At 45.8% G+C, this 22485-nt stretch overlaps 1 protein-coding gene across 1 annotated transcript in view; it reads right to left on the reverse strand.

The window, feature by feature from the left end:
* STS (steroid sulfatase) overlaps window positions 1–22485 on the reverse strand; it is a 154160-nt gene that overhangs the window by 76018 nt on the left and 55657 nt on the right. The window contains exons 3-6 of the mRNA XM_023739424.1: window positions 18428–18568; window positions 13884–14005; window positions 13680–13802; window positions 10404–10827 (exon numbers count right to left, since the gene is read on the reverse strand). Coding sequence (XP_023595192.1) covers window positions 10404–10827; window positions 13680–13802; window positions 13884–14005; window positions 18428–18564 — 806 coding nt within the window. The 5' untranslated portion in view covers window positions 18565–18568. The remainder of the gene's footprint in view (window positions 1–10403; window positions 10828–13679; window positions 13803–13883; window positions 14006–18427; window positions 18569–22485) is intronic.

A 22485-nucleotide genomic window follows, 5' to 3' on the forward strand; every position in this document is an offset into this window, starting at 1 on the left:
AGGCTGGCAGTCTGAACCCACGCAGAGGCATCTCAGAAGACAGGCCTGGCAATCTGCTTCCAAAAGGTCACAGCCTTGAAAACTCTACAGGGTAGTTCTCCTCTGCCCACATGGGGTTGCCATAAGTCAGAATGGACTCAACAGCAACAAACAACAAGATAAATGGTGTTAACGATGAGTTTAGAAAGAAAGGTAGAGTCAAAGACCCACCCTTCGGAGTTCAGTCATGGTCCGGGAATGTGGCTTTCATTTCTGGATACAGGAAGGCCTTTGGTGTAAGGGGAGAAGGTTGTAATGTGTTTATTATTATAAAATGCACATATTTATAGCATTCCTTTCCTATCATCTCTCTATAAAGCAGCAGATTTTTCATTGAATAAGCAAGACATCACTGATACCAGCCAAAGCCCAAGGTGTCAGAATAGAGTGATTAGGTTTTATATACAACAATAAACCAGGAAAATGTAGGAATGCATACTCGGCTTGCAAAAAAACCACCGTAACACGAAGATTTACCATCCAGGAACAGAGGTATCATCAGTGGCGTGAGACAGAGATAACTCTGCACCACGCTGTACGCATCGTGGGTCATGACCGACAGCTCACTCTTGGGTGGAAGAACTGTCCCTTAGCAATATCCTTTGGGAGATCAGGACAGGCCGTTTCCCTAGGAAAGCTGGGTCTCCCTTCTTTCACACGACCTTGAACATGGAACTACCTCCACAAGGTGGTGGGAGGGAGGCCCCTCAGTAATAGCTGAATTCCTTTTTTATTAGCTGGAGCACTTCAATAAACAACTCTCTTGAAAATTTATGGTCACTGTCTTGCATGCTGTGTGAAAAGACAGGACTCTCAGCTGCTACATGCCTCCACTCCATTTGTTAAAAACACAGAAGGCAGCCCCAAGCCTTCCCAGTAACATGCGATCATTCCCATCTCAGGGTGAAAAGATTTACATCCTATCCATACGGGAAAGAAGAATCCACGCAAGACAACGGCAGCAGCACAGGGCTGGGTTTGGTATTGTTCTCTGTCTGTCATGGGCTATATTGAGTATGATAGTCCACATCTGAATGGCTGACCTTCACCATTCATCCAGCGTTCCACCTCGAGTGAGCGTAGGGCAGAACAGGAATGCAGATCAGGAGGTCTGTTGACTCTTTCTGAAAGCCCTCTACCAGTAATTAGATGGTGGCGTCAGCTAGACTACAGCATCAATGGTTCCCCAGCCAGTGACCACCGCTCCTGCTGAGCTCTGCAGACAGACTCAGATATCCACTTGTTCATCCCTTCCACCCACACATTTCACATCTATTGAATAAATGCTCTGCTAACATGATAGTGGACGCTAGAAATACAACAGTCCAGACCCTGCCATCAGCGACCCCCAGTTCAGATGAGGCCGTCGATGATCAGAACCAGATGTTTTAAATGCCACTACATGGGACTTCCACCATCCATTTGCTCTATCGTCATACTGCAGTGGCTTCTGAGTTGCTGTGATGCTGGAAGCTATACCACTGGTTTTTCCAATACCAGCAGGGCCCACCCATGGTGGACAGGTTTCAGCGGAGCTTCCAGACTAAGAGGGACTAGGAAGAAGGACCTGGAGATGTACTTCCAAAAAATCACTGTTTCGGAGCACTGTTCTCCTCTGACACACCCAGGGCCACTTTGATCAGCCATAAAAATAGTGTTCCTGGTTTCTCTGGATGGGTGGGAAGTCTGCAGCCCTGGCTGCATTCCCACGGGGTTGCTGTCAGCAAGCAGTCAGTGGCCACCATGCTGGAAGATGCAGAACAACTCCAGTTCTCTTGGACTCCACGACTCAGTCCTTCACTCATCTCCTTCCCTGCCTGAACCCCTGGGTATTTGCATTTGCAACACCTGACATACCAAAGCTCCCGCTTCGTGATTTCAGTCTAGGTCATAATCCCGGGGCATAAAAGACGTCCATGGGTCTGATGACAAGAAGAAAGTCCTAAGAGTCCTTTATCCATACCCCAGTTGGGAAAGTGTGGACCTGGATCCGTCAGGGAGAAAGATGAACATCCCTCCGTAACAGTAACCAGCTTAAGGCATGGCCAACGTATAGGGGAGCTGGCCCGAAGACCAGCTCCATTCGGAATGGCGCATCTTGTGGGGCTACAAAAGTCTGAAAGAGATCAATGGTGGAGGTGGTGTTGGTGCCGCGGAGTCGGCTCTGACTGATGGCAACCTTATGGCTAACAGAAGGAAACACTGCCCTGCCCTACACCGTCTTCACGGTCGTTGGGATGTTTGAGCCCACTGTTGTGGCTATCGTGCCAATCCATCTCATTGTGGGGTTTCCTCATTGTTGTTGACCCGCTACTTTACCAACCATAATGACCTTTTCCAAAGAGTGGTCTTTTCTCATGATGTGTCCAAAGTAAGGCAGCTGAAGTCTCGCCATCCTCGCTTTTAAGAAACATCCTGGCTAAACAACAAATCGGCTCAAAAAATAATGAATATCACCCCTAAGTACTGTGCTCTTTTTAAAAAAATCACCTATATGAGACCAAACGATCTCATGACTTTAAAACAAAGATGAGAATGCAAGGGGGCAGGGAAACTAGATGAATGGAAACAGAACAACCAGAAGGGAAATAATGAGAATGGTCACGCATTGTGAAGAACGTAACCAATGTCACTGAATGACTTGTGTAGAAATTGTTGAATGGGAACCTACACCACTGTGTAAACCTTCTCAAAAAACACAATAAAATATTATTAATAAAAATGATGAAGAAGAAGAAGCATTCTGTTTGTATTTCTTCTAAGACTGATTTGTTTGTTCTTCTGGCAGTCCAGAGTATATTCAATATTCTTCGCCATCACCACAGTTCAAATGCATCCATTCTTCTTCTGTCTTCCTTTTCTTTTTAAGAACTGAGTGGTATCCATCCATATTTAACAAGTCGATTCTTTGATGATGATTCTTTAATCATTTAACCTTTCAGTTTCTGAATACGTGTGCGTTGCCCTTCATCTTTAATCTTACTGACTTTTCTCACCATGAATTAAAATCAATATCACCCCTATTCCCACCTGGCTTCAACTCTCATTTAAACTAATGAAATCATCCAGAGATCCCTGGATTCAAAAGACGGCTGGTGCCCAGCGGCAGCCATTCATCACAGCCACATCCACCACAGCACCGCTGCAGAGGCGAAAGGCTAGGTTGGACCGTGCCAGGCTGTGGTGAGAAGCAGTGGAACAGGATAAAGGGTCGTATCTGCTCATGAAACATTCATCATCTGTCACACACTTGAGGGAATCCTGATGCCACCAGCCATGCTTGCAGAGATAGTATTTATTTGCTGTAAAACTACAGACCGTAGAAAACGACAGGGGAGACTCTTCTCCGTGCCCCTCCACAAAGGGCACCGTCTTCCCCTGTGGATCTCATCTGGCTGGTTACTACCATATTTTCCAGCACTCTGACATGATGGTGGCTTCTCTGCGAGGAGTGGTCAGTGACCAGGGTCCATTAAAGTCAGAACGAGGAGATCTTACTACTCTGGGACATCAGAGATTAAAAACAGAACTCTACAGCATTTCCAATTTTGGGGTTTATTATACTGCAGACCTTTTGGTAAAGGACGTGTTTATGAAGCACAAGAGATGTCCTATAGTAAGCTTAACACAAAATTAGATATTAGGAGCCCTGGTGGCACAGTGGTTAAGAGCTCAGTGGCTAACCAAAAGGTCGGCAGTTCGAATCCACCAGGATACCCTATGGGGCAGTTCTACTCTGTCCTATAGGGTCGCTATGAGTTGGAATCAACTGGACGGCAACAGGTTTTGGTTTTTTGGTTTTAACTTCTAAGGAACCCTGGTGGCACAATTGAAAGGTTGTTGGTTCAAACTCACCCAGTGGCTTTTTGGGAGAAAGATCTGGCAATCTGCTCCTGTAAGGATTACAGCCCAGGAAACCCTAGGGGGCAGTTTTACTCTGTCACATGGGAGCACCATGAGTCGACATCGACTAGACGGCACCTAACGACAACAAGACTTCTAATTATAGACTCATAAAATACACACATATATGTTATTGACCCAACTCACATGAACAGGGGTTGTTGAACAAAACGCGCACAGTCAATTTCACATGAATTGATGATCCAATAACTAGATACCATAGGCTACACAAGTTATGTGTGTGCGTGTACAAAGTCATTGTTGTTCTTGGAAATTTCCTCTTCAAAGCGAATATGTGTATACTTGCAGAGAAAAATACCAAGTGGTTTCTTTCCACCTAATTTTTCCCCCTAGCAATGAAGCACTGTTTTCAATAAATCTATAGAGGAGGGACCAGTCCCTGGAGAAGGACATCGTGCTTGGTAAAGTAGAGGGTCAGCGAAAAAGAGGAAGACCCTCAACGAGATGGACTGACGCAGTGATTCCAACAATGGGCTCAAGCATAACAACGATGGTGAGGATGGCGCAGGGCCGGGCAGTGTTTCCTTCTGTTGTACACAGGGGCCCTATGAGTCAGAACCAACTCAACGGCACCTACAACAACAACTAACAACATAGTTACATTTATGCCTTTGAATTATGATGTTGGCAAAGAATAGCGAGTATACCATGGACTGCCAGAACAACGAACAAATCTGTCTTGGAAGTACAGCCAGAACGCTCCTCAGAAGCAAGGATGGCAAGACTTTGTCTTACGTACTTTGGACATGTTATCAGGAGGGACCAGTCCCTGGAGAAGGACATCATGCCTGGTAAAGTAGAGGGTCAGCGAGAAACAAGAAGACCCTCAATGAGATGGACTGACACAGTGGCTGCAACAATGGGCTCAAGCATAACAACGATTGTGAGGATGGCGCAGGACCGGGCAGTGTTTCGTTCTGTTGTACATAGGGTTGCTGTGAGTTGGAACCCACTCGACAGCACCTAACAACAACAAAGAGGAAGAGGGCCCAACATCTCTGTCTTTTCACAAAGCAGAATAACCAAGGTGCACCTCTCTCTATTCACGATGACATAAAACACAAATTTCATTCTCCCCAGCAGCATAACACCTTTTTATTTAGCCTTGACTGGAACTAAAGAAAACTGTTTCGTGAATAAAATTAACTTGCTAAATGCACTCATTGCCTTGCAGCCTTTATTTTCTTTTCAGAATATCCAGACACTTCTCCATCACCATGGCAAAGATGACATACGGGCCTGAGCACTTACATAAGAGCTATGGAGTGTGTTCTCCTTTGAGGGTTGGGCAAGCACATTGGGTGTGGGCTTTCCTATGTGGAGGACGGGGGCTGAAGACACCTGGACCGTGCCCTAGTCTTCCTCCAGATCATCCTCACTTGGACCTTATGATAAGGGGCCCCAGTGGTGCAACAGTTAAGTGCTCAGCTGCTAGCCAGATGGTTGCTGGTTCAAACCCACACAGCAGCTCTGAGGGAGAAAGACCTGGTGACCTTCTTCCATCGAGATCACAGCCTATGAAACTGGGGCAGTTCTACTCTGTCACATGGGGTCACCGCGAGTTGGAATCAGCTCCGTGGCACCCCACGACAACAACGCACTTCTCAGTCTGTGTGCCACGCTACAGTTAAGTGGAAGAGCCAAGAATGTACCAACAGCTTTTTGGCCCCATCCTACACTGAGGACACAGTCCCTGGGTGGCACAAACGGTTAAGTGCTCGACTTCTATCCAAAGGAGCCCTGGTGGCACAGTGGTTAAGAGCTCAGCTGCTAACCAAAAGGTCGGCAGTTGGAACCCACCAGCCGCTCCTTGGAAATCCTACTGGGCAGTTCTACTCTGTCCTAGAGGGTCACTGTGAGTCAGAATCGACTCGATGGCAGTGGGTTTTTTTTTTTGTGTGAGATAGACAAGGATTTCTTGCTAGTTAAAGTGCAGGAAGGAGGACCAGTCTCCTGAATTACTGCGCTGCTCAGAACACATGGTGAGCTGACCCTCTACCTCTCCAATGACAGACGCGCCCCACCAAGATCACTTTATCCCTAAATGAGCAAATTAGGGTGAGGGATCGTGGAGTGGACAGTTACACATTCCAAGCCTGCACTCTTCTCAATTTAGAAATATGCTCTTATAATCTCAGGGTACACTCCAAATCTGGCTAGGGACACCTCATTTGAGAGAATCACAAACCAAGGAAGCTTAATTGCCTTACCAAAAAAAAAAAAAACCCGTCGCAGTCAAGTCGATTCCAACTCATAGCGACCCTATAGGACACAGTAGAACTGCCCCATGGGGTTTCCAAGGAGCAGTTGGTGGATTGGAACTGGCGACCTTTTGGTTAGCAGCCGAGTTCTTAACCACTGCACCACCAGGGCTTTACGCCCCTGTTATCTGCATCCGGGTGGTGTAAACAGTTATATACTAGCCAAAAGGCTGGCAGTTCGAAACCACTCAGAGGCGCCTCGGAAGACAGGCCTGGCGATCTGCTTCCAAAAAGTCACAGCCTTTAAAACCCTATGGAGCATAGTTCTACTCTGCACACGTGGGGTCGCCACGAGTCGGCGTCAATTAGACGGAACTCAACAACAACAACAATCTGCCTCTCAACATCCTAAGCCAGCATCTCAGGAACCTACTAGAGTATAAATCATTTTAGCAACATGGTGTAGAGGAAGAACGTAAACTTTAGAAATAAGGGTTTAAAGATCAGTGCCTTCAGTGGATGAACTGAAGGGGAGCTTTGTACAGAGAATTTTTTTTTTTTTTTTTTGCTATGTTAAGGTGTCTAAATAAGGCACTGCACTGCTCATAAATGGGAAAGTCTGAATTCACAAGCATGTGAATACGTTTCGAGAACACTGTCGTTGCTTTGATGAAACGTTCATTATTTAGCTTGTGAGTAACGTAAACGCATCTCTCACGGAAGTGGTGAGTCCTGTCTAAATTATTCAGGATACTGTGATTAACGAGATAACGCATATGAACGTGTCTTCAGATCTTTGAAAAAAACCTTTTATCAACATGGTGGCGTCACCCTTGTTACGAATCTTTGCTGGCATGATAAGGCAATTCTCTCAGTGAAAAGCCACATTCCACTAATCAGATGGCTAACGTAACACAGGAGGATAATTTTACCCGAGGATGAATTTTCCTAGATGCCTGCCATTTTTGTATCTCTGGATAATGTATATGAGAAACTTTCGTGCATGGCACCATGGTAATATTGACAATGCATTAGTCCAATGTGGACGATAAGCATTAACATTAAACCCCGTTGCCATCCAGTCGATTCCAACTCATGGCGCCCCCATGTGTGTCAGAGTAGAACTATGCTCTGTAGGGTTTTCGATGGATGATTTTTCTGAAGCTGATCACCAGGCCTTTCTTCCAAGGTACCTCTGAGCGGGTTGGAACCTCCAGTCTTTCAGTTAGCAGTGAGTGAGTTAACCTTTTGCACCTTACAGGGACATCATTAACATTAGAATCATCTATTTTGTAGGGGGGAAAAAAAAATCCTTTGGTTTTAACTCAATAAACACAACCCCCACCTATGGTGTTGCTAGAGTACCTTACATCTCTGCTTGTGGAAGAAAATTGCACAACCCTCAACATAATTAAGATAAATTATTGAGGCTTCAATGTGCGTATGATAATCAGATTAGTTTCACTCCCCTCCCAAACCCATATGCCGGGGAATTCATTAAAAAGCCCTGTAATCACATAAATATTCATACATTAACTAGATTAAATCATTTCTGTCAAAATACAACATGCTATAAAAGTGATTCACCCTGTAAGCTGACTGTTACTTCTGAACCCTGACATGTATAATGAATGTTGTATTAATCTCCTCTGCCTGTGGGTCCCCAGGTGGCACAAGAGGTACACACACACACGCTCGCTGCGGACCAAACGACTGGAGGTTCAAGTCCTCCTAGAGGTGCCTCAGAAGAAAAGCCTGGTGATCTGCTTTTGAAAAATCAGCCACTAAAAACCTTGTGGAGCACAGTTCTACTCTGACACACGTGGGGTCGTTGTGAGTTGGAGCTGACTGGATGACAAGTGGTAGGTAGGTAGTGGTGTGTGTTTCTGAGAGACTGCTGGTGGATAAGTGAGTGATACGAGAATGTTCAGGTGTTCCAGTGAATCTGATCAACAAACAGACTGTTGTGGAGTTTTGGCTTAAATGGGTTGGTCTGCCACTGGGGGCTCAGTCGCAGAATTCTCGCCTTCCATGCAGGAGATCTGGGTTCCATTCTGGGCCACTGCACCTCATGCGAAGCCACCACCCGTCTGTCAGTGGAGGCTCGCGTGTTGCTGTGATGCTGAACAGGTTTCAGCAGAGCTTCCAGACTAAGACTAGGAAGAAAGTCCTGGTGATCTCCTTCCAAAATCAGCCAATGAAAACCTTATGGATCACAACGGTCCAAACCGCAACTGATCGTGGGGATGGCGCAGGACTGGACGGTGTGTTCTTCTGTTGTGCATGAGGTAGCCATGAGTCAAGGGCTGACCCAACTGCAGCTGACAACAACAGCTGTTCCCATGGGCCACTGCTCCATCTGGAAGTGGCTGTGTTCCCACTGATAATGATAACCCACTAAGTCAGTGCTTTGTCAGGTATGCAGCCTGCGGCCCATCAGTGAGGCATGAAAGGAATATAGCGTTACAAGCAGGTAATTTTTTTTTTTTTAGTGAGACAGAACGGAATCAGATAGAAAGTGTAGGAGGTGGTCACCCAGTAACGGAAATGTTGTGTTATGGATTGAACCGTGTCCCCCAAAAAATGTGCATCAACTTGGCTAGTCCGTGATTCCCAGTATTGTGTGCCTGTCCACCATTTTGTCATCTGATAGGATTTTCCTATGTGTTGTAAATCCTACCTCTATGATGTTAATGAGGCAGGACTCAATCTGCAAGATTAGATTGTGTTTTAAGTCAATCTCTGTTGAGATATTAAAGAGAGAAGCAAGCAGAGAGACAGGGGGACCTCATACCACCAAGAAACAAGAGCCAGGAGAATAGCACATCCTTTGGACCAGGGGTCCCTATGCTGAGAAGCTCCCCGACCAGGGGAACATTGATGACGAGGACCTTCCCCCAGAGCCCACAGAGAGACAGAGCTTTCCCTTGGAGCTGGTACTCTGTATTTGGACTTCTAGCCTCTTAAACTGTGACCAAATAAATTTCTGTTTGTTAACGCCATCCACTTGTGGTATTTCTGTTGTAGCAGCAACTAGATAAGTATGACAGAAATCAATTTCAATCATTTATCACTTAGTAAGTAAAAATATATATACTTCTATAAACAACTAAAATAGTCATATATATTTTTCTGTGATTAACTCTATTCTTCTCTGATTAAAAATATTAAAACATTGCTCAACACACACTTTAAAACAATCCTTTGAATAATCAAACTTTTGTAATGAATGCGGCCCTTATGTTTCATTTCTCCATAAAATTGTCCCAATTCCTTCAAACTCCTCCCATAACATTTTAATATCAAATAACCCTTTTGTAACAACCGGAGAATAACGTTGCCTTTTCCCTTGTGAGCCTGCCTCTTGAGCTCAGCGATGTGTGTTAAATATGAATCAGTCTCCAGACATCACTCCATATGGGTGTGCCCCTAAGTTCTTTGACCTTTCTCTCACCGAGTCTGCCCTTTCTCTCCAGCTGTTCCCAGGTTCCCGTAGGGTTTGACTAAATGTCAGCCGTTTCCAGAAGCAGCCCTCCGTTCCAGGTCTACCCACACGCTGCCACTTTCATCCCTCTTAGATATTTAGCTTCTAAGACAATTTCTTTCACGTATTCGTCAGCTTTAAAACAAATTTGAAAGCCACTGCTTGTGACGTGCGTGGTGTGCGCCATGGAGTCGATTCCAACTCACAGAGACCCTATAGGACAGAGCAGAACTGCCCCGTAGGGCTTCCAAGGCTGTAATCCTTACAGGAGCAGATCTCTAGCGGAGCAGCTGAGGGGTTCCAACTGCCTACCCTTCTGATAGCAGCCGAGTGCTTAACCACTGTGCCACCAGGGCTCCTACTGCTTGTGGTGGAGGATGCTAGGTGTCCACCTACACTAGTTTCTTCTTCTTCTTCGGGGTCTGGTTTTGGGTTACCTTCTTTATGAGGAGCCCCTTGGCGGTGCAAACGGTCAAGCACTGGACTATACTAGCTGAAAAGTTGGAAGTTTGAACCCACCCAGAGGTGTCTCGGAACAAAGGCCTTGCAATCCGCTTCTGAAAATCAGCCAAAGAAAACCCTATGGATCACAACGGGCTGATCACAGGGATGACGCGGGACCGGGCAGCATTTCATTCCACGTGCACGGGTCGCCACGAGTCGGGGACCCACTCCACAGATGCAGACAACAGCAGCAACATTTTTCATGGGCAGCGAGGGAAGAAAAGGCCAGCCAACAGGCGATCGATACCCACCGCTGGATGAACTGGACCGCTTCGGCCGTCAGCCTCTGCGTAAGGTTGTCGTAGGACATGGGCTGCTGGGTGACCTCATGGTTCCGCATCAGGAAGCAGTTGAGGGGTCGGAAGTAATGAAGGAAACAGACCAGAAGGCCCAGGATGGCAGCAGCCAGAAGGAGCAGGCAGAGGAAGATGGCGTGGGGCACGCATAGCAGCCCCATGCAGTTGAGCACGGCCAGTGTGAGCAGCGCCACGCCGATGATCTGCAGGGGTATGAAGACCAGCAGCCAGAAGCCCTGGGTGAACACGCTGCCTGACCCAGGCTTACAGTCTCTTAAGTTAGTCACCGTGAGCCCATAGAAGTAATCGAAGCCGTGGCTTAGAGGGTGGTGGCAGAAGTCAGATTTGCTGTCACAGCTCATCCCCAGGTGCCACTTCCCTGAGAAGACAAACAGACAAGACATTGAATCCCCTTCCAGAAAAACCAGTCAACTCTGATGCATGGTGACCCCACGTGTATCAGAGTAGAACTGTGCTCCATGGGGTGCTCATTGTGTGGGTTTTCAGGAGCTGATTACCAGGCCTTTCTTCCTGGGGGAGCCCCGGTGGTGTAGTAGTTAAGAACTTGGCTGCTAACCAAAAGGTCAGCAGTTCGAATCCACCAGATGCTCCTTGGAAATGCTATGGGGCAGTTTTACTCTGTCCTACAGGGTTGCTATGAGTCGCAATTGACTCAACAGCAACGGGTCTGGGTATTTTGATTTTCTTTCCAGGAGCCTCTGGTGGACTAGAACCACCGACCTTTCAGAAAGAAGCCAAGCACACGGGCAAGTGTAAGTGTAGTGAAAAATGAGGCCTCTATGAGGCAAATTTGGAAACCCTGGTGGCTTAGTGGTTAAGAGTATGGCTGCTAACCAAACGGTCAGCAGTTCAAATCCACCAGCCGCTCCTTGGAAACCCTATGGGGCAGATCTATTCTGTCCTACAGGATCGCTATGAGTTGGAACTGACTTGACAGCAATGGGTTTTTTGGTTTATGAGGCCAACTGCAGCACATAATCCTACTAAAACCAGTTCCTTCAAGTCAATGCTGTCGAGTTGACCCCACGTGTCAGAGTAGAACTGAGCTCCACAGGGTTTCCGATGGTTGAATTTTCAAACCTGATTGCCCGGCCTTTTTTCCAAGGCGCATCTAGGTGGACTTGAACCGCCAACCTTTCACTTAGCAGTGAAGCCTGTTAACCATTTGCACCACCCAAAACCAAAAACTGAACCCGTTGCCGTTGAGTCGATTCCGACTCATGGCGACCCCATGTGTGACAGAGTAGAACTGAGCTCCACAGGGTTTTCTTGGCTGTAATCTTTATGGAAGTGGATCTCCAGGCCTTTCTTAGGCAGTGCTGCAGGGTGGGTTTGGACCTCCAACCTTTAGGTTAATAGTCACACCATCCAAGGACTCCTTAATCGCAATACCATAAAACCAAACCCAGTGCTGTCGAGTCGATTCCAATTCATAGAGACCCTACAGGACAGAGTAGAACCGCCCCATAGGGTTTCCAAGGAATGGCTGGTGGATTGGAACTGCCAACCTTTTGGTTAGCAGCCGAGCTCTTAACAACTGAGCCACCAGGGCTCCAACAGACACCCTGATTTTAATGCCAGCTTCCAAGTCACACACACTAAAAAGTAAGACCTTTCTATGTATTTCATCAACCAAGGCTTTGCAATTATAGCTACCTACTGGTTTACCTTTGCTTTTCCACAAACATTAGAGGGCTCCTACTGGTTTACCCTTGCTTTCCCACAAACAATAGGGTTTTGACTTCTCTACTGGAATCCGAGAGCTAAGTTAGTGATTGCAAAAAAGAGAAAAAATAAATAAATAAAAACAGAACTAACATATTTAATAGGCAGGAAACCAAACTACATAACAAACTGCAAGCATTTTTTCTGGGATAGATGCTTTTCTGTGAAACTTCCACAATGTTAAATTTTTATAACCAACTTATTTTAATCCTTGAATATTGGGAGTAAAAATGAGTCCTTACTCAAAGAAACTACCCCTGAGGCAGAAGGAAATCATGCTAAAAAATTTAGCAGTTATTTTAAACACCTATGAAAATTTCTTACAAAATGTTCATTGTACCACTAAATTAGTGGCACTTCAAAAAAAAAAAAAGATGATGATGGTTTTATACCAAGATGTGACAGCAAAGAGAAGGGTCATTTTGCTCCTAGGAGATTTTCTAGGATTCATCCAATGAATTGCTTGGACCTAAGCTTGTATCAAGCAACTGGGGAGTCCACATCATTCCTACTGATGGAGTGAAATCAACGGGAATGCCAGTCGAACAAAATTCTGTCACAATTTTAGTATTGAAATGTAAAATGAAAATCTTTACCAACAGCATAGTGTGCATATATAGATTTGTATGTTCTGTGTGTTTCTCTCTCTCCCGTCTATTATTTTTCATGTAGTTATAGAGCTATTTATCTCATCTATTTCTTATCTGTCATCTAACTCATCCATCGAACTCATCTAGCTGCCTACCTACCCATCCATCCATCCATCCATCCATCCATCCATCCATCCATCCATTCATCCATTCATCCACCTACCTACCTAAACAAAACCAAACCCATTGCCATCGTGTTGATTCTAACTCACACCAACCCTACAGGATAGAGTAGAATTGCCCCACAGGGTTTCTAAGGAGTGGCTGGTGGATTCAAACTGCTGACCTTTTGGTTAGCAGCCAAACTCTTAACCACTGCGCCACCAGGGCCACCTACCTGCCTATCTATTTATCTCTTATTTATTTATGTCTTATATGTATCTGTCTGTGTCTGTCTATCATCTATCTTGTCTCTTCATCCATCCCCCCATCCATCCCCCATCCATCCCCCATCCGTCCATCCATCCACCCATCCACCCATCCACCTACCTATTTATCTCTCATCTACTTCTGTCTTGTATCTATTTATCTATCTACATTTATCATCATAATCATCTAAATCAATCATATATCTTATCTATTTCTCTTTTATCTATCATAATTCTGTATCTAGCTACACATACACACACACACGTGTATAAATGCACATATCTACACATTCAAACACCCAGATAAACTCTTTCCTCTTTCATTTAGAAGTGAAGTCATTTCTGTGTATAACACTGTGCAAAGCATACCAGCGGAACACCATTGCTAAGCATGCTGCTCCAATGCCCTCTCCCACTCTCCTCCTCACCTGCCTGGTCCCCGCCCACCCCTCCACGGCCGCCCATACCTATCAGAGCTGTCGAGTATCCCTGGTTCTTCAGCAGCCTGGCGAACGTGATCTCACTGGCGGGTAGCCCTCCAGAGGAGGCGGTGAAGAGGAACACTCCAATCCGGGACCAGGACGCCATTCCTGCAGCAGGAAAAACCAACATTAAGGCAGAAGAACACAGGAGGCTGCCCTGAACAGCAACGGCAATGGTGACAGTGTTACCTGATCTGATGGGGTACCGGCCAGTCATGAAGGCTGCCCTGCTTGGTGTGCAGAGGGGTGATGCGGCCAAGTGCTGGGTGAGCTTCACACCTCCTTGGGCCAGCCGGTCAATGTTGGGAGTCCTGGAATGAAAGGACCCTGTCATCGCTGGAGACTGGGATGGTTCATGTTATGTGTCATCTTGGCTAAGCTATGGTTCTCAGGGGTTTGACAGACACTGGACTGGGTGCTCTTCCATAATGTAGTGTAATGTAATGTAATGCAATGTAATGTAATGTAATGTAATGCAATGCAATGCAATGTAATGTAATGTAATCATCTTCCATAATGTAATGTAAGGTAATATAATGTAATCACATTCCACAATATATTGTAATGTTATGTAATCATCTTCCATAGCGTAATGTAATGTAATCACTTTCCATGATGTGATCTGATGTGAGCAGGCAATCAGCTGAAAGGAGAGTTTCCTTGGGGCTGGGGCCTGCCTCCAGAATATAAATGGATGTTCTGGCAAAGCTCTCTCTCTCTCTCTCTACCCTGCACTCTTCTTATTGCCTGCCCTCCGGTTCTTGGTACATTGTTGTTGATGTTGACGTTGCTGTGTGCTGTGAAGTCAATTCCGATTGACAGCGACTCCATGTGACAGAGTACAACATCTCCATAGGGTTTTCTTGGCTGTAATCTTTATGAGAGCAGATCATGAGATCTTCTCTCCCACAGAACTGCTAGGTGGGTTTGAACTACTAAACTTTTGGTTAGCAGCCAAGCACTTAACCATTGCATCACAAGGCTCCTTTCTTGGGACATGAGCCTGCAAAAATCTCCAGACTGCCACTTGACCTGCAGATTTTGGATTCACCAGCCCCCACAACCCCATGAGTCAGCAGAGGCCTCCAGCCTAACACCTGACCCACAGATTTGGGACTTGTCAGCCCCCACAACTGCATAAGCCATTTTCTTAAAGTAAATCTCTCTCTATATATATACATATTTATGTATATGTATACGTCTCACTGGTTTTGCCCCTCTAGAGAACCAAGACTGAGACAGAGATCTTGAAAACAAGGTTCTCCCTGTGGTCTTTTGTGGCTCTCAATGACCCAGGGCAACTGGGTGGCGGTGTGAGGTAGGGATCAGAGGTGGCAGTGGTGGGGGAGGTAAAGAGGTGATGTAGAACCAAGATCAAAACCATGGGTAGGGCCCAGTGACCCAGGGGTAGCTTACCCTGGGGGCCCACTCATGCCCTCAAAGGGGCTCTGAGCTACTGTCTCCTCTAGCTCTGGGTTAGCAGAGAAAACCCACACCTTGGGGCTGGGCCCCTGCAAGGAGGGAGGTAGGCTCTCAGCCCTTACTCCTTCCCATCCCACGGCCACCGTCAACCAGCTCTCCTGAGCTCCTGCCTAATTTTCACATGTCCCAGAGAGAAGGCAACAACAGGAGCCCATGGAGTCCCTGGGTGGTGCAAACAGTTAAGCACTTGACTGCTAAACAAGAGCTGGCAGTTCGTATTCACATAGAGGTGCCTTAGAGGAAACGTCTGGTGATCTACTTCCAAAAAGTCAGCCATTGAAAACCCTGTGGAGCAGAGCTCAACTCTAGCACATATGGGGTCACCCTAAGTTGGCATCAATTTGATGACAACTAGTTAGATTTTTTTGGCAATGAGCCTTTACCAATGATCAGCAAAAAGGAAAACAAGGGTTGATATACTCCAGAACAAAAAACACTATTTTGAAAAAATACATATATACATATATACACATATATATACGTGTATATATATATAAATATATACATATATACTGTGAACTATGCACACCCTAGGAGCCCTGGTGGCACAGTAATTAAGTGCTCAGCTGCTAACCAAAAAGTCGGCACTTTGAACTCACCAGTGGCTCCTCGGGAGAAAAGACCTGGCAATCTGCTTCCATAAAGACTATAGCCTAGGAAACCCTATGGAGCTGTTCTAAACTCCGTCACCATGAGTCAGAACCAACGCCACGGCAACAGGTTACGCACACCCTTTGTTGGTTTATGGTTTTCTATGCTTAATGAACAAGTTATTGGAGGGCTCATTTCCAAAATTTTCTTTATGCAAGATAAGCAGCCATGGTGCCTTTATCTCCATGAATGGATTTGGGAGTGTCTTTGGAAGCCATTCCAGACTTTCTAGGCATTCCAGAATTAACACCTGCCAATTTCTGGACCACACCAGGCTCTCTCCCCAAATTCTCGACCAGGAACCCCAGTCCCTGCCTCTCTGCCTGGTTAGTCATCTTCCAGCTTCAGTTCCTGGCATAGATCTAATTCTCCCCGGAACACCTCCAACGGCCTGTCTGGTCTGGGTGGGTTGGGGCTGTTCTTTGTGCTGGGCAGCAGTACGTACTTCCTTGTCACAGCAGCTTCCTTAGGGTTAATGATGGCATGACTAATTGCGCTCCCCTCCACGATGGCTGCCTCTGTGTTTGGGAGAGGGGGACAGTGTGCTTCTTGTTCACTGCTGTGGTACAGCGTGGTCCCACGGTTATGCACAGCTTGAAGGAGAATGGCACTGAGTTGTACTTGTAATGCCAAACTAGTCTGCCATCTACTAATTTAGTTCATACTAAATTAGTATGAATTGTTGATACTTCCACTTTGCTTTTACTTTTAAATTACAAGATGCCTAGAAGAAGCTGTGTATTTTACTCAAAACTTACAGGGTCTAGATTGACCTGTTGAGAATTTGGCTACTTTTTGCCAGGATATTATAATATAAAATGAAAAATGTAATTTAGAAAATATGGGAATCTAACGTGGAAAGCAAGACAGACCTAGGACAAATATTGCCATGAAGTCTTTCTTGGGATTTTATAGATTTTTTTTTTCTTTTGATAATTGGTAGCAATTGAAACTTAGAGACGTGATTGTAAATGTTAATTATGACCCCTTACTAGCAACAGTTACCTATGATCTCAGTAAACTTCAGGATTAGTTATAAGATTAAAAAAATAAATAAAATGAAAAAAATAATAGAAATGAACTAATCATAATGGCCAATTTCACAAATGTCCAAATGTGAGATCTAAACGTTTTACAAACTGAGGCAAAAGCTAGGGCAGAACACACATAATCCACTAAACTTTTAAGAGAACACAAGTGTAAATCTTATCCCTGTATATGCTTCAAAAATCTGACAGACTTCTAATGGCGGTGGAATAATTTGGAAAAGGCGGGCAAGCATGGGTGCAGAACTTGAAGAACGTAATCCATGCCACTGAATTACACATGTAGAAACTGCTGAATTGGTGTATGTTTTGTTGTGTGTATTGTCACCACAATTAACAAAAAATCTAACATACGTCACAGATAAGTACATGTGTTGAAAGTAAAAAGCCACATTCGACGCTAACAACATGCGGACCCAAGGGTCTGATGCCTCTGCGTCTTCTTTTCATCGTGTTTTTCGTACTGGTGTAATCACACCTGGCCCTTTAAAAGTTACGGCGGTGTACAGCAAGGCATCTGTCCCTGCCTGTCGGCCAGTGTGACTGGGATTGTAATCCGAGACCGGACTGGGCGGAAGGGGCAGGATGGGACGGAGGTGAGAATGATTGACAAGCTGGCTGGGGCAGGTTCCGGACCAGGTGGCACGAGCGCCGATGGCAGATTCTGTGTATGGTGGTGGGAAATTCAGGGACGGACACTGGTGGTGGCGTGTACAACATGACAGATGTAATTGGTCTCGCTGAATTGTACAGGCGCAAAGTGCTGAATTGGCAAATGCTGTGTTATCTATATCTTTACAGCAATAAGAAAAGAAGAAGAAAATCATAAGAAAGCACTAAAAAAGAAAAAAACAAGAAGGAATAAAAGAGCTGAACAACAGGAAAGAAATGAGAATGTGTCAAAAGCAGCACAGTACGACCAGCAAGACACAAATTTTCTGATACCTTCACAGCGATCGCCTGGGGTTCCTTCAAACAGATACATTCACACCCGTCTCCACAATTTCTCTATGCATCTATGGAGTCCCTGAGCCGTGCAGGTTAATGCACTTGGCTGCTAACCAAGATGTTGGCAAGTTGAGTCCTCCCAGAGGTGCCTCAGAAGAAAGGCCTGGTGATCTACTTCTGAAAAATCAGCCATTGAAAACCCTATGGAGCACAGTTCTACTCTGACATACATGAGGTCATCAGGAGTTGCAGTCAAGTTCATGGCAACTGGTTAATATGTATCTATAAAGTCATGCATAATGGTTAAGTGCTCTGCTGCTAACTGAAAGATGGGCAGTTTGAACCCACCCAGCGGCTCTGTGGGAGAAAGCCCTGGCCATCTGCTTCTGTAAAGACCGCAGCCTAGGAAACCCTATGGGGTCGCTGTGAGTTACAGTCAGGTCGACAGCACACAACGACCAGCACAACATATGAAGTCACACAAGAGAGTTGCGTCCTTTGAGGATTTCAAACTTTTGTGCAGGATCTGCGACTGTGGGTTAACCATCGCTGCAGACTGTTGCCTATCAACGGATCCCGTGTTTACACGGCAGCGCGTCAGCCAACCTGAGAGTTTTGTTTCCATAGCAGCCAGGGTCTCCGATGCCAAGGTCATCCGCCATCAGCAGCACGAAGTTCGGCCTTGAGGCCGGCTGGCTCTGGGCTTGGCAGACACACAGCAGCAGAAGGAGAAGCCTCCCCATCTTCCTGTAAAGGACGCGAGAGAGAGAGATGAAAGGCGCCCGCTCCGTTTGCTTGTTTCCTGTCTCTCTGAGACCCTCCTCCTCTGCCCACGTCTTTCAAAAGAAGGCGTGCTCCCAACTCATCCCCTAAGACAATATGTGCTCCAAAGAGGCGTTCTCTAGGAAGCCTTTGGGATAAAAATTCTATTCTCTCTTTCTTGTGTGTTTGTTCGTAAAACACTCTCTTCTCCATGGAGAGCAAGGATCTCTCCTTTCTTAAAAAAAATAACAACAACAATAAAAAAGAATAGACCACCCATTGCATTCAAGTCCATTCTGACTCCTCACGATGAACCCACATGTTACAGAGTAGAACTGCTCCACAGGGTATTCTTGGCTGTAATCTTTACCCACCTAGATTGCCAGGCCTTTGTTCTGCAGTGCAGTTGGGTGGATTCGAACCAACAACCTTTCGGTGAATAGTTGAGGGCAAACCCTTTGTGTCACGCAGGGCCCGATCCCCTTCTTTTTGCCACTTTGCTCACTCATCAACCTCTAATGAGGATGAGAGACCCCCCCCTGATGACAAAGGCTGGACATGGGATGTGAGGGGACCCAGGTACCAGAGTGAGCAGGAAGTGGGGTGGGCGGTCCCATCAAGAGCTTGCCTCCTTTCTAAAGGGGACCACCTTTGCAGAACCTTCTGATTTGGAAACTACAGCTGGACACCCAGGTTTGTAAGAGCAATTCCACAGCCATTAATTGAATAATTAAAAAAAAAATGCTTAGGGGTCAACACGGTACCAAAAAAAAAAGAGACCCAAAAAACAAAATGACAATAACTAAACCTAATTCCCGGCCACATACCACCTGCCGGCTGCCTTTGTCTGGTCTGATCTGGAAATGTTTGCCCTGGTCCTTTCTCTGTGTTTGCTCATTCTTTGTGAGATTTAAATACCGCCTGGATGCTAATAAACGCCCTATTTTTATTTCCAGACAGATCGCAAGTCCGATGCTCGAGCTAAGCTCTCTCAGTGGATGTCCATTGGCCATCTGGGATCAGCAGGAAAGACCCATCTTTAGACTAGGATTTCCGTTTGGTCCTTCACCTACGCCTTACAAATCAGAACCAGCGGCCTCCCGCCCACCTGGTGAACGCCTTACTCAACTGAGTTACCATTTTCATTATTAACCTGGACCCTTATACTTTTTTTAAATGATTGGCTTTATTCCTTTTCATATTTGAAAAGGACAGAGGAGTACGCGTATATGTATGTATGCGCACACATATGTACGCGTATACGTATGTATTCTCTCTGAGTCAGAATCCACTGAGTGGCAACACATTTTGTTGCTGCCGAGGAGGGAACTATACCCAGCAAAGCGTGCACCAATTCCACAGTTTCTACCTGTACAGTCCAGTGACATTCTTCGTTTTCTACAACCATTCTCACCCTCCACTGACTTGTTCCTCCCCGTTAACTTAAACTCACTGTCCCCTACTAGGGTTCCCATTCAAGTTGATGTTGTCAATTCGATCCTGTAGAGATAGATCTTAAAAGAGCATAATGCTCAAGGCAGACATGTTTTACTAGTTAAGCTAAACTACGGTTTGGTTTTAAGAAGACTTGAGGGGATATTTTTGGTTTAAGGTTAAAAGATTATCTCAGGGCGATGGGTTTACATACACATACTTATAGGTATATATGTGTGTGTATATATATATAAATCTCTTTACTTAAAGGAAAGGAAGACAGCGGGATGAAGTCTAGAACTCAAGGACGTGTTTGATGGTTTTGCCCACTTTCAATGATGGAAGGAGATGTTTACATTTAAAAAAAAATCACGTGTTTCTTGATTCTTCAGCTTAGTTATATCATTAGCTATTCCCACAGAGTTTGTCTGCTTATTTATATTTTATGCTATTTGTTTTCATGAATTATATACACGACCTAAGAGTCGACTTGGTAATTGGCAGAGTCCTGGCGTTTTCTCTTCTCATTTAAAACAGGCCACAGATAAATCTGTCCTTTATCTCATCACCAAATTCTCACTTTGTAGTGAAAGACCTGTAACAGCTTCCTGCTGGCCCTGCAATCCTGAGGGTGTGACTCACGGTTGTCAGCTCCCGGTGGGAACTACCACTCCCTTTAACGTCTTAAACGCAAACTCCCCAGTGATCCCCTGCCACCTTCTTCTGGGCTGTACACGCCGAGCGAGGCAAGGCCCAAAGCAAAGAAGAAAATCCCACCAAAATCTCAACTTCTCAATCGCAAACTTGGTAGCAAAGCGCAAGCTGTGGTTAATCTTGTTTAAAACAAAAACACATAGAAACAAAAAATCAAACCAGTTGCCATCGAGTTCATTTCGACTCACGGCGCCCCCGTATGTGTCAGAGTAGAACTGTGCTCCATAGGGTTTTCAGTGGCTGATTTTTCAGAAGTAGATCGCCAGGCCTTTCTTCCGAGGTGCCTCTGGGTGGACTCCAACCTCCAACCTTCCAGTTAGCAACTGTGCTCCATACGATTTTCTTGGCTGTCTTTATGGAAGCCGATGGCCAGGCTGCCCCGGGTGGGCTCCCCCTGCTCACTTTCCCATTAGTCGAGGGCAGACTGCCTGCACCACGAACGGACCAGGAGCCTTGTTAACAGGTTTTTAAACCACTAGACGCAGCCAAAGACGAGCTGACCGCCACCAAGGGCCCCTTTGATGAGAAATTCCCTTCCTTCTTACGCATTTCCATTGTGAGACAATTCTCTCATTTCACTCAACATCCTTCCACAAGTTCTCCAGCTGATAAATCCAGGGTCCAGCGCCACACCCTCCCCGTCTGGAATATAGACTGACGAGGCATCTACCCAGAAGTTCCAAGTATGAGCAACAGTGCAGGTGGGAAGCGCATGTGCTTCCGTCTTAAAATAAATAGCCAGGTGGGCGTGACAAAACAGAAACAATTGCACATTCAAGGTCACCGCAAATGTGAAGGGTGTAAGAAATGAACCAAACTCACTGCTGTCGAGTTGTTTCCGGCTCACCACGACCCCAGCTAACAGAGCTGAACTGCTCCACAGGGTGTTCTACGCTGTAATCTTTATGGGAGCAGATCGCCAAGCCTTTCTTCCGTGGTGCTGCTGGGTGGGTTCGAACCACTAACCTTCAGCCTACTAGTCGAGCGCAAACCATTTATGCCACCAGACCTCATACTTTAGTGGGGCGAGGAAAGGCTGAAGAATGAGAAGTCCAGGATAACGTGGAGACGCCAATCTCCAGCCTCTCCCCAGCTTAAACGTGATTTCCTTGGTGCCTTAGTCATCTAGTGCTGCTGTAACAGAAATACCACAACGGGGTGGCTTTCACAAACAGAAGTTTCTTCTCTCACAGTCTAGGAGGCTAGAAGTCCGAATTCAGGGTGCCAGCTCCAGGGGAAGGCTTTCTCTCTCTGTTGGCTCTGGGGAAAGGTCCTTGGCATCAATCTTGTAAAAAATTAGGTGATGCAGGCCACACCCCACAGAAACTCCCCTTATATCAGATCAGAGCTGTGACCTGAGTAAGGGTGTTGCATCCCACCCTAATCCTCTTTAATGTAATCTAATCCTGCCTCATTAGCCACAGGCAGAGATTAGGATTTACAACACAAAGGAAAATTACATCAGATCACAAAATGGAGGACAACCCCACAATACTGGTAATCACGGCCTAGCCAAGTTGACACACATTTTGGGGGGACACAATTCAATCCATGACACTTGGGGAAACCCCCGGTCCAGAGAAAGTTCCCTGTTTTCACACTGTTATCATACTGTGTGCATTTCTTTCTTTGCGCTTATGCCACGAGCAAGTGCACAGCTGTTTGAGTTGTTGTGGGTTTAATTTTTCCTGCTGGGCTGGAAGAATCGCACAGACAGGCCATGGGTCTCAGTGGCTCCCAGCACCTGCTCCCAG

The sequence above is a fragment of the Trichechus manatus genome, unplaced genomic scaffold (genome assembly GCF_000243295.1).
Source record: "Trichechus manatus latirostris isolate Lorelei unplaced genomic scaffold, TriManLat1.0 scaffold00134, whole genome shotgun sequence".
Classification (NCBI taxonomy): Eukaryota; Metazoa; Chordata; class Mammalia; order Sirenia; family Trichechidae; genus Trichechus; species Trichechus manatus.